The 13,417-nt window shown below is 38.5% G+C and overlaps 1 protein-coding gene and 2 pseudogenes across 1 annotated transcript; 1 reads left to right on the forward strand and 2 right to left on the reverse strand.

Moving 5' to 3' along the window:
- Positions 1-870: 870 nt before the first annotated feature.
- LOC131773623 (uncharacterized) lies at positions 871-2,467 on the reverse strand (annotated as a pseudogene).
- A 3,033-nt stretch (positions 2,468-5,500) lies between these two features.
- LOC131799099 (uncharacterized) lies at positions 5,501-7,375 on the forward strand. The gene has a single exon (XM_059116767.2). It carries the CDS (start codon positions 5,501-5,503, stop codon positions 7,097-7,099), a length of 1,599 nt encoding a protein of 532 aa, XP_058972750.2. The 3' UTR covers positions 7,100-7,375.
- A 2,448-nt stretch (positions 7,376-9,823) lies between these two features.
- Positions 9,824-11,428, reverse strand: LOC131772106 (uncharacterized; annotated as a pseudogene).
- Positions 11,429-13,417: the final 1,989 nt, after the last annotated feature.

Consider the following 13,417-nt stretch of genomic DNA (forward strand, 5'->3'; position numbering starts at 1 on the left):
TGTCCTTTCATTCATAATGTAGACAAAATATCGGGACCCAAGAGATCCATTAAGATCGCTGATAACTTTGCGTGTACCTCCGCCAATGTTATTTACTGCATAAATTGCACTTATTGCAATAAGTTATACATTGGCGAAACAGGAAGACGACTAGGTGACCGATTCCGACAGTAAATTGTTTAACTTAGAAACAGTACACTCCAAATACATTTTCTTGAAAAGTTTAGAATTACAAATGTACTTCAATTTCTGTCTGTACACGGCATGTCCAGATTAAATGAGATATACGGTATCTTTTTCAAGCAGTTTGGTGTAATAAGTAAGTCGTAAATTTTGTCGTCTTTGAAAAATTTACTGGTGCTTATTAACTCCGAATTGCACTCGGAAACATGCTGGTACTAATACATATATCTTATTAGACGTTTTGGTGTGTAGTATCGCTGAGTATTTTTACGAGTTGTACCGTATTTTGACGAGCCCGTAGGGCTCATCAAAATACAACAAGTAAAAATACTCAGCGATACTACACACCAAAACGTCTAATACGTTATTTATTATCTAACTGCTACCTGCTTAGTCTTTCTGCTCATTTCTCACGAGGCGAAAAGCAAAGCGGATAGAGAAGCATAACGAGCACAATCAACTAGTTAAACAGTTTTTTTTTTATAATACAAAATAACCAACTGTCCAAATAACCGTACAATATCGCAGGATGTTTGTGCTCTATTCGCGCGTTATTTGTACTCTACTTTGTGCAGTTGGATAATAATAACCGGTAAGTGTAATATGTCAACAATCTCTGACACCACCACAAGTCAATTAACACAAGGAAGGCTGAAAGACTGCCGGCATTTAGTTTTTAGAAGTTCTCTACGTAAAGGGCATTTTGCAAGGGTGACTTTTAGACTCATCAAAGCACCCATGCACAGCTTCCAAGAGATTTGCTGTCGTCCAAATAGCCAATGGAACCAGGTTGGTTATCTCATCCAAAATGTGTCTTTTCCATCTTTTGCGCCAGACAGCCATAACCGCGATGTTCTGAAGATGAGTCTCGATGGCCAGGGTTACGCCGGTGAAAAACCATTCAATAACCAGCGCAACTAAGGTATGAATAACAAATTCCTGAAGCAGCCTCAACAATGAAATGTTTTGTAAGTAAATGAATTGCTATACGTACAACAGTCCGTTAACAGACACAATGGCAGTTGATTCATACAACATGCTTATAATAACGATATCAGCCATTATTCTCTCCCGGCGAGGAGTGCGAAAACTTCCCCAAGGAGCTGATTTTCTTTTCAAGATCACATGACAAATATGATCTATGAAGACCATGGCGCTTCGTTCTAGAACTTCTACCGCGCCGTGGATTATTCCAAGAACAGCGATGAGTTTGAGGTTGTCAAGTTCCGCCTGCATTACCCGAAACATGACTAATGATCCAAAATACAACGGCACTAACAAGACGTATAAGTATCCTGGATGAACAATTTTCTTCAGGCGTTGAGTGCAAAATCGTAAGATTACCTTATACATAGCTCCAAAGACAGGTGAGAAGAGTGCAATAAGGAGTTTTCCACGTTCAGTTTGTTTGTTGTACATTGGATAAATAAACGATGCTGCAAAGATGCCAATGAAGAAAGTAAAGCTGTAGGACGTTGTCAATTTTATAAATTAAGTCGCTCTCCTCAACAGGATCCTGAAGTGATTTGTCAGAAGATAAACTTTCCAACATATGCTACTTAGAGACATAATGTTGAGAGGAATCTTCTGAGTCACAGAAAGCTGGGAATGAGATATTACAAAGACTTGAAGGACAACACGATGCACTGCATCCACACAGAACAGGACAAAAGCAACAATAATGAGTTTTCTTTTCACACCCCTTAACTGATACGGTCGAAAAAGAAAAAGCATTTCTACAAAGAACCACACATAAAGAAAGGCATCACCTATCACTTGAGACAATGTTCTGATCCACTGTATTTTAACTGGGATTGTCTCCTTCGGGTGAAATTGGCAGTTGCGTGTCGTTTCGTAAGAGACGTAAGCGATCATGACGTAAGAAAGGCCGTGGATGACAGCGAATAAAAGTGAAATCAATGCGCCGATGTACATTGATTGTGCGAAGAACGGATGGTCTGAATCGCTTCCATGCCATTTCGTCATTTTCATCTTGCTGCTCGTCTCCATCTTCATCTGGTGAGCTCGCGTTAATGAGCCGATATCTAACTCGAGAATTACCGATTGACCTGAGATCATATTCGTCGTCTGATGGCGGTGAATATTCCTGGTAAATAGGTTTATCAACGGGCTGACAATTCCACTCTCGACCCTCACTGCTTAAGCTTTCGTTACATCCGAAGATCTCCACCTCAGGCTCATGAGGGTCGTAATGCTCTGCCACGCTGCGTGTGAAGCTGAATGAAACACGAGCAAAAACTTCAATCAGGAAACTGTTATTCATTGTCCGCTATAGAGTCTTCGAGTGAACACTCGAAATCTTCGATACCGAATGAACATGTTTCGAATAAGCTGCAGGTTTTTTATTATAATGTTTTGAAAGTGAAAATGCTAACAAAGCAAAAACAATCAGCATGTTAGCGAAAGTATTGATTACTCCACTTGTCTGGTGAAAGTTGAAGAATAAAGATGTTGACGATCAACGTTATTAGTTGCATATATTTCTATCGTTTGAATTTTAAACAAATCCTTATAAAGAGGTAGTCGGAATGAATACTTCAGGTCGTAGACATATAATGAACATGTTATGAATAAGCTCTAGTTTTATTTTATGTTTTGAAGTGCCAGCAAAACACTAGTCATCCAGCCCTGCCAAGGAATAAAGGTATAAATGCCTCATTTGCATTTCACGGAAACAGGCCAAGCGTCGACCAGAAGAATCCACCACCATATACTACTGCGTGAAAATTCAAGAGATAAGATGACAACGACTAGTCAGTAATCAATACTTTCGTTTTTCCAGAGATTGTCAGATGTAATCTAAGCCATGGACACTACTTGGTAATGTATCAGGCGGGACATACTATTTTGCTTTCTCTGATTTTAGGCGCATTGTTCTTTAATATCCATGATTGAGTGTAAGTCTGAAAGTAAATTACTACACCTCATTGGCCCGATTTATACTAGAGACGGATCATCCGTCTAGACGGATCATCCGTCATACGGATAATCCGTCCAAGTATAAATCCGAAGACGAATTTTGACGAATAATCTGTCTAGATATAAATCGTTCGCGAGTTTCACGACGGGTGTCTCGGTGTTGAGCCGAGTGGAAGCCTGGCGAGACCTTAAATATGGCGGCTCTCGTAGCCTTGTTGATGAAATCGAGAAGAACAGCATTGGATATGGCGGTATATCAGAGAAGAATATCCTCTGTCAAGCGCATGTTTGAGCCGGAAAATGGCTTAATGAACTTCAATGTCCAAGTCAACTTCTTGTTTGCTTTCTCCTTCTTTTTTGTGATTGCTTTCAAGGGCACGATTACTTTACCGTACGCCATCTTGAAATAGGCATCCCAGGAAACCTTCCAAAACTATAGAAACCAGTCTCTCTCATATGGAAACTTCTTCAAAAACCGTCTTCGTTTTCCGTCTAGATAAAAAATTTAGAGACAGATGATCCGTCTAAGACGAGCTATCCGTCTGTTAGCACGTCTTGAAGACGTGCTGACAGACGGATCAGCCTGAGACGAATTTTGCTCCATAATTCGTCTTAGTACCGGATTTATATTTAGACGAGTTATCCGTCTGAGACGGATGATTCGTCTCTGACGGATAACTCGTCTCTAGTATAAATTCGGCCATTGAACAAATAAAATATCACTCACTTCTTCGCCGATTTTGAGTTAAGGATTTTGTTCTTTAAGGCAAACATTTCACCAAAAACCTCTTCCGTAATATTTAGTCGCGAAAAATACTGATTTCTTTGGTAAAGAGATAATTGTGGTATATGACGGAACTTCACTTCCTCTTTGCACAATGCTTACGTATGCAAATCGTTTTCCATTTATACACGATGATTGAAACGGCTCGAAAGTATTTGTCAGATGAACTCTCAATTCTCTTGTGTAATTTGTTGGCGCAAACGCCGTATCAAAAATAAGCTTTCGGTTAATAATTTGAAGAATATTAATGAAGGAACTTGTGTGATTCAACAAAAAATTGTCAGAGCTGAAAGTTTGATAAAGTAAATAGTAGACAGTTAGGAGAATTGTTGCTGGAATCTTGCGGGAAGAGTGAGAAAGCTTCCGTTGCATTTCAGGGAAACAACTTCTGAAGTTTCTAGATTTCACTGCGTCAGTGATGTTCAGTAAACATTTACGAAGTAAGTCAAATTACGACGATCGACCAACTTAAACTGAAGCTTCCCAATGTCCATTTATTATTTTTAAATAAGCTGCCATAAGTTTTTTCCAATGATGACCGCTCCCTTACGTTCCGTGTCGAATAAATTGTTTTATTCTTCCTGATTTCGGGTGCATTGTGCATCGATGTCCAATACTGATTAATTACAACGCATAGAGCCTATTAAGGCCCCCCCTCCCCAATCACAATTCTTTCGATTTTGTTCAAAAAGTAATCACTTGATATGTCAAAGTATCATTTCATAGGCTTTCATAATTTCATTACTAAATAATTTCTGCGTTTACCTATACTTTTCTAATCTTCCACGGCAATGAAACAGTTCCATGCCATTACTTTACAAGCAGTTAGTTATTTTGCTTAAGCCTCGAGCTTGGTCCGTAAATCCGAGCAGAAAAAAATTGGTCCATAGGTTTAAGTACGGACCTCTAACTCGGTTGATAAGAGCCCTTTAATTAGCTTCAAAATATTAACCGAAAGCCTTTTTTTGACACAGCGTTTCTGTTAAGGAAGTATTTTTATCCATACAAAAGAGTCACGGTCATTTGATATCATTTGGCTTTCGAACTTATTTGGCAAAAACTTCTAACCGTTTTCAATCGTGGAGAAATGGGGATCTATTTGAAGCTAATTTCCGTTATGATGAAAGTAATTGGAAAAGACGTGACGTAGACCTGTTTCCTAGGTTCTTCATTTGTTCAATATGGTGCAGTATTTTCACTTTCAGAGCTAAAATCAGTGATGAATATTTAAAAAAAACTATGAGCTAAACCTCGGAGAAAACAAACTACGTCACGGCTGATATGGCAATGAGTACAGAGACTATTACTGAAATTAAGTCTGACTACCTCTTTATAAGCATTTGTTTAGATTTAAACGATAGAAATATATAAATTAATGACGTTAATTGTCAACATTTTTTCCCTTCAACATTCAGTAAACAAGTGGAATAGTCAATACTTTCGCTAACATGCAGATGGCCGGAGTATCGTTTCTCCTTTGTTAGCATTTCCGCTTTCTAAACATTAAATTGAAAAACCTGGAGCTTGTTCGAAACATGTTCATTTGTTATCGAAGGTCTCAAGTGTTAACTCAAAGACTCTCTAACGCGGATAATGACCAACAGTTTGCTGATTGAAGTTTTTGCCCGTGTTTTATTCAGCTTCACACAAGGTGTGACAGAGCATTACGACCCTGACGAGCCTGAAGTGGAGATCTTTGGATATAATGATAGCTTAAGCAGGGAAGGTCGAGAGTGGAATTGTCAGCCCGTTGACAAACCTATTTATCAGGAATATTCACCGCCATCGGACGATGATCTCTTGTCAGTAGGGAACTCTCGAGTTAGATATCGGGTCATCAACGCAAGCTCACCAGACGGGAGCGAAGACGAACAGCAAAATGAAGATGATGAAATGGCTTGGAAGCGATTCAGACCATCCGTTCTTCGCACAGTTTGTCAATCAATGTACATGGCCGCGTTAATTTCACTTCTAGCTGCTGTTATCCTCGGCCTTTTTTATATCACGATCTCTTACGTCTCGTCCGAACCGATGCAGTACTGGAAACTTCACCCGATGGAGACAATCCCAATTAAAATACAGTGGATCAGAACATTGTCTGACGTGATATGTGTTGCCTTTGTTTACATGTGGTTCTTTGTAGGAATGCTTTTTCTTTTTCGACCGTATCAGTTAAAGGGCGTGAAAAGAAAACTCATTCTTGTTGCTTTTGTCTTCTATTGTATGGATACCGTGTATCGTGTTGTCCTTCAAGTCTTTGGAATATCTCATTCCCAGCTTTCTGTGATTCAGAAGATTCCTCTCTATGTTATATTTCTAATAAGCATATGTTGCCAAGTTTATCTTCTGACAAATCACTTCCGGAACCTGTCGAGTAGAGCGACTTTATTTATTCAATTGATAACACCCTCCTGCTTCAGTCTCTTCACTGGCATCTTATTAAAATCGTTTATTTATCCAATGTACAACAAACAAACTGAACATGAAAAACTCCTTATTGCACTCTTCTCACCTCTCTTTGTAGTTGTCTTGAAGGTAATCTTACGACTTTGTGCTCAACGCTTGAAGAAAATAGTTCATCCAGGATACTCGTACACCTTGCTAGCGCCAATGTATTTCGGATCAGCGATCATGTTTCGAGCAATGCAGGCAGAACTTGATAACCTCAGTTTCATCGCTGTTCTTGGAATAATCCACGGCGCGGTAGAAGTTTTAGAACGAAGCACCGTGGTCTTCATTGATCATATTTGTCATGTAATCTTGAAAAGGAGATCAGCTCCTTGGGGAAGTTTTCGCACTCCTCGCCGTGAGAGACTAATGGCTGATATTGCTGTTTTAAGCATGTTATGTGAATCAACTGCTATTGTATCTGTTAACGGCGTCTTGTACTTGTATCAGTTCACTTACATGCAAAACATTCCACTTTTAAAGTTGCTTCAGGAGTTTGTTATTCATACCGTAGTTGCGCTGGTGATTGAATGGTTTTTCACCGGCGTATCCTTGGCCATCGAGACTCGCTTTCAGAATATAGCAGTTATGGCTGTTTGGCGCAAAAGATGGAAAAGACACATTTTTGTTGCAATGGCTAATCTGTGTCCAATGGCTCTCTGGAAGACAGCAACTTTCTTGGAAGTTGTGCAAGGGCGCTTTGATGAGTGTAAAGGTCATCCGTGCGAAATGCCTTCCACATAGAGAACTTTTAAAAAACTAAATGCCGGCAGTCTTTAAGCCTTCCTTGGGTTAATGGGCGTGTATTGATCAAGATCTCTGACATGTTGCATCTAGCGAAATGTGGCAACGAGGAGAAAAAAATCGACCCGCTCAGCTAGTGGAAGGCAAGAAGTCTTTCATTCTTTTTATAATCCGAGGTCTATTTGCGACAAGCGACAACGGAAAACTTTTAGACAGTCCTTGGCACAATAAAAAAAAGAGCTTGTACGGACGCCATTGTTTTCCGTTTACGGGGCGTTCGCTCATGCACGCGCCTTTCTTCTTAATAAAAAATGGCAAGAGTTAATACTTAATTCTGATATGCATATAGATACTGGAATTGTAGTAAATTTATCATTCTAAACCTTCCAAGAAAGTGAATTTGGAGTGCGCTATATGTAGATAAAATCGTGTACAACGGATATGAGACATCAGAGATTGGCTCGATATGAATTTATTTGTAGAGTAAGTTGTAAGTACTTTCGAAAGTTGCGCGATCATCTTTAACCACTTATTTCAACACATCCTTTCAGATGCTTTAAAGATGACAGGATTTCATTTGTTTGGTAATGGTTTCTAGTTTTCTACGGCAATTAAATAGTTCGATACCTTTACCCAAGGAGCATTCAGTTCTTTTGTGTAACTGTTAAGTAGTAAAAACCCGAAGGCAAAAACCCGAATCGAAAGTGAACTTTCGATCATTTGCTTCTCTGTGAGGTTCTGTTGACTCGAGAGACTGTCAGTTTTATTCATGAATACAGTTTGCTATGATCCGCAGAACTTGGAAGAGTTTAGTGACGTGATAGTTTCTTCTTCTGCTTTTCATACATGCACTGTATAGAGAGGCTGGTAAGGGGCAGACTTTATCTAGAACGAATCATCTACGTTAAATCTAGTTCCTGACAATTCAGAGATGCAGAAACATCGAGATATGAACGGATATGTTTTTGGTCACCACTTATTTTCCAAGAGTTCATGTCATAGTTGTTAAATTTTAAACCTGCCTGTTTTCATTAAAATTCAGACTTTAAATACAGACCGCCATACTATTCAATTACAGACAGAAACAGTTAATTATTTGTTTCATGAGTTGGTTCGTGTCATAAACTGTGCTTCCAAGAATAAAATGACTGAGGTACCACAAACATAACGGTTAATAATAACCTCTATTGTACCAATTAACCAATAGCTATTAAATAAAGGTGTGAACTGCACTCTCTAGGGGTATAGAGGCTTGATAACTCAATATAAAGGCTAATGAAACACACGAAAAGTTGTCAAATCACCCAGGCTAGTCTCGAGAGAAAACTTTTGTTCCGTTTACCAAACATTGTTAACCGATCGAAATGTTATATTAATACCATATAAACCTGGAGTATTGTAATAACTTAAACTGAGAAGAGTAAATCAGTTCTTAGTTGCCTTAATTTTGTTGATTGTACAATTCCATAGTTACAGAACGAGTTTTTGCAATGTAATTGTTGATTTCGTGGATGTTCAAACGTTTACGTCCCCAATGTAAATCTCTTTCAATATACAACAACCATTGCTTTTCTGACATTAACAAAGTAATAAGGAATATTGTTATGCACTAGAGTAACTATGAAAACTCTGATTGATTGAGAGAATTCAGTCAGTATATATAGGCGTGTGAAGTTGACATGATAACCCAATATCTGCAGCAGATATTGGGTTACTATGTTGAGGACGGGAAAATGTTTGGCTCTCGGTAATGATCTCAAGTCAAATATTCCCCCTTCTGGCTCTTCCACCCAGTCATTAAGTTAATAAGAGTAGAAGATGAGACACTATAGTCAATATTGCAGCCTCGTTTCTTAACCCTCACCCCACCCCTTAGGATGAAGTATGGGACTTTTCAGTTGCGCCCCAGAAGTTGTACCTAAAGGGCAAAAGTTTACCAACACTGCATCTAACTAAGTCTGGCGAATAGCTTGAAACTTCAGAACAGATTGGATTAAGTCTATTTTGGCCAGAATATTGAAGGTCACTACTAATGACAGCAAATCGTAGTAAAATTATACTCTATCCTAAAAATCTGAAGCAATTTTAGAAACAGTACACTCCAAATACACTGTCTTAAAAAGTTTAGAATTATAAATGTACTTCAATTTCGATATGTACACGGTATGCCCGTATAAAAGGAGGTATGAGGTGTCTTTGTAACCGACAAGAAAGGTAATTTTTATTGAAAGCTTCGTGCCAAGACCCTCGCTGGTACGTCAATAATAACTTGCTCGCTCTCTAAAAGATCTTTGAAGTCCAATGTGGCAAATATACCTTGGATACAGAAAGGACTGAAATATTTCTTCGTCCCACAACCAGAGCGGGTTAACTTTGTTGTCCTTAATGTCACTTTTCGTTACTAATAATGTACCTGAAAAATTTATGCGCTTCTGCTCGTCTAAAACGAGTGCATTCTCATGTGCCCGGAGTGCAAAGCTGTAATACGAGTGCACATTATAAATAGCGCGCGCACGCTTAAAAAATTCCGTGTTTTAAGCACTTGTAAATTTAATTTGTTGTCTTTGAAAAACTTTTTCGTTCCTATTCACACCAAATTGCACTCGGAATTATCTTATTACTAATACTAACCGGTAAGTGTAATATCTCAGCAATCTCTAAACCACAAGTCAATAAACACATGGAAGGCCGAAGGACTGCCGGCATTTAGTTTTTAGAGGTTCTCTATGTAAAGGGCATTTTGCAAGGCTGACCTTTAAACTCGTCAAAGCGCCCATCCACAACTTTCAAGAGACTGGCTGTCGTCCAAATGGTGATTGGAACCAGGTTAGTTATCGCAACCAAAATGTGTCTTTTCCATCTTTTGCGCCAAACAGCCATAACTGCTATATTCTGAAAGCGAGTCTCGATGGCCAACGATACGCCGGTGAAAAACCATTCAATAGCCAGCGGAACAGAGGTATAAACTGCAAATTCCTGAAGTAGCTTCAACAATGAAATGTTTTGTAAGTAAATGAATCGGTATACGTACAACAATCCGTTAACACACACAATAGCAGTTGATTCGTACAACATGCTTATGATAAAGATATCAGCCATTAGTCTCTCACGGCGAGGAGTGCGAAAACTTCCCCAAGGAGCTAATTTTCTCTTCCAGATCACATGACAGATATGATCTATGAAGACCATGGCGCTTCGTTCCAGGACCTCTACCACTCCGTGGATTATTCCAAGAACAGCGATGAGTGTGAGGTTGTCAAGTTCTGCCTGCATTACTCGAAACCCGACCGCTGATCCAAAATACAACGGCACTAACAAGATGTACGAGTATCCCGGATGAGTAATTCTCTTCAAGCGTTGAGTGCTAAGTCGTAAAATCACCTTAAAGATAACTCCAAAGAGAGGTGAGAAGAGTGCAATAAGGAGTTTTCCATGTTCAGTTTGTTTGTTGTTCATTGGATAAATAAACAATGCTGCAAAGATGCCAATAAAGAAAGTAAAGCAGTAGGATGTTGCCAAGTTTATGAATAAACTCACTCTACTCGACAGGCTCCGGAAGTGATCTGTTAGAAGATAAACTTGACAAAATACGCTAATTAAGAATATAACGTTGAGAGGAATCTTCTGAAAAACAGAAGGCTGGGAATGAGATATTCCAAAGACTTGAAGGACAACACGATACACTGTATCCACACAGAAAAGGACAAAGGCAACAAAAATGAGTTTTCTTTTCACACCCTTTAACTGATAGGGTCGAAAAAGAAAAAGCATCTCTACAAAGAACCACATGTAAAGAAAGGCAACACCTACCACGTCAGACAATGTTCTGATCCACTGTATTTTAACTGGGATTGTCTCCTTCGGGTGAAATTGGCAGTTCCGCATCGTTTCATAAGAGACGTAAGTGATCATGACGTAAGAAAGGCCAATGATGACAGGTGTTAAAAGCGAAATTAATGCGCCGATGTACATCGATTGACAAACTGTGCGAAGAACGGATGGTCTGAGTCGCTTCCAAGCCATTTCATCATCTTCATTTTGCTGTTCGTCTTCGCTCCCTTCTGGTGAGCTTGCGTTGATGATACGATATCTAACTCGAGAATTACCGACTGACAAGAGATCATAATCGTCGTCCGATAGCGGTGAATATTCCTGATATATAGGTTTATCAACGGGCTGATAATTCCACTCTCGGCCCTAACTGCTTAAGCTACCGTCGTAACCAAAGATCTCCACTTCAGGCTCATCAGGGTCGTAATGCTCCGTCACGCCGCGTGTGAAGCTGAATAAAACACGAGCAAAAACTTCAATCAGCCAACTGTTATTCATGGTCTGCGCTACAGAGTCTCGAGTGAACACTTTAGATCTTCGAAACCAAATGAACATGTTTCGAATAAGCTCCAGGCTTTTTTTTTTATGATTTTTTGAAAGTGAGAGTGCTCACAAAGCAGAAACAATACTCCGGCCATCTGCATGTTGGCGAAAGTATTGACTACTCCGCTTGTTCAATTAAAATTTGAGAAAAAGATGTTGAAGATTAACGTTATCAATTATATATATTTCTATCGTTTGAATTTCAAACAAATCCTTATAAAGAGGTAGTCAGAATGAATACTTCAGCTCGTTGACATCTAATGAACATCTTATCAATAATCTCCAGTTTGTTTTATAGTATGATGTTTTGAATGTTTTGATATTTCGTTTTCTGCTAAAAATAGCTGAGAGTAATGAGTTAAATGAGTTTCTCTGTAGGGTAACAACATTTATTTAAAAGATCAATCTAAATGATAAAATTAATTCTAATGTAAAGTAGACTTTAGAAAGATCAATCAAAATGAGAAAATTAATTCTAATGTATAGTATACTTTAAAAAGATCAAAGATTTGATATTGGCATAACAAGCATGTGGTATAAGTCAATCGGCCTCGTGTCTGTTCTTGCATCAGCTTATGTAGGTGAAAAACGAATCCTTTGCAAATTTGCGTAAATCGTTTGCCATCCGAACATCAATTTTATTGGTGATTGAGTGGTTTTTCACAAGTGTATCTCTTGCGATAGATGCACACCATCAGAACGTGGCCGTCATGGCTGTTTGGCGGAAAAGATGGAGAAGAGATATACTTGCAGCAATTGTTAATGCAGTTCCCTTAGTATTGTGGTCCAGTGGGTGTATCATAGAAATTTAACACGGGAGGTTCAGTGAAACTAAGCATCTTTGCAAAATGCCCTTTTCTTGAGAGTGCGCAATAGTTGAGGAATGTGGACTAAATTAAAGTTCCCTTGGTCTTTGAGCTATATTTACCTGGATTTGATTAATAGGAGCTCAAACTGAGTGGAAAATGGATAGTTTCACGAAATTTATCTCGAGACATGACTTAGTTATTCTTTCGACGAATTGTGAACAGATCGAAATGTTATATCAATACTAAATAAGCCTGGGGTATCTTTAATACTTAAACTGAGAAGAAGAAACCAGCTCTTAGTTGCTTGAGTTTCGTTGAGTATAAAATTCCATAGCAAGAGAATAAGTATTTTCTAAGTAATTATTGATTTTGTGGAGGTTCAAACGTTTATATCGCCGATGTCAATCTCTGTTAATGTACAACAACCATTGCTTTTCTGACTTTAACGAAATGAGGAGGAATATGATTATACATTAGAGTAACTATAAACACTCTGATTGAGAGAATTTAGTCAGTATACATAGGTGTGTAAAGTTGACATGAGCAGATATTGGGTTATCATGTTTTGTTCAAAGTCTGCCTACTTTCCTAGTCCGTTGTCGGTGAAGTGAAGATTCTTTTCGATCTAAAACTTTGAAGCAGGGGTTTGGTTCACTGCGTGGAATTCTCTCATGAGTGCATCAGAAATTACATGCAAGTGTGAGGTTCAATAAAGGGGGTAAGTTTTTTAAGAAAATGTGGTGCTGTGTCGGTGGGAGAGTATAGCAGGTAATTTAATGTTAACAATTCAACTGAGTTGAAAACGTAAATTGGCCACCGTAAAGGGTAAAAGATTGGTCATTGGTGGTTTATTATGATGTTTTGAAAGTGAAAATGCTAACAAAGCAGAAACAATCTGCATGTTAGCGAAAGTATTGACTACTCCACTTGTCCAGTGAAAGTTGAAGAATAAAGATGTTGACGATCAACATTATTAATTGCATGTATTTCTATCGTTTGAAATTTACACAAATCCTTATAAAGAGGCAGTCAGAATGAATACTTCAGCTCGTAGACATATTATGAACATGTTATGAATAAGCTCCAGTTTTTTTTAGTATGATGTTTTGAAAATGCCAGCAAAACAAAAATCGTC

This window comes from Pocillopora verrucosa, chromosome 8, assembly GCF_036669915.1.
Source record: "Pocillopora verrucosa isolate sample1 chromosome 8, ASM3666991v2, whole genome shotgun sequence".
NCBI lineage: Eukaryota > Metazoa > Cnidaria > Anthozoa > Scleractinia > Pocilloporidae > Pocillopora > Pocillopora verrucosa.

Excerpts from the sequence above, each read along its gene's own strand:
- LOC131799099 (XM_059116767.2), top strand. The coding sequence starts at position 5,501 with ATGACCAACAGTTTGCTGATTGAAGTTTTTGCCCGTGTTTTATTCAGC.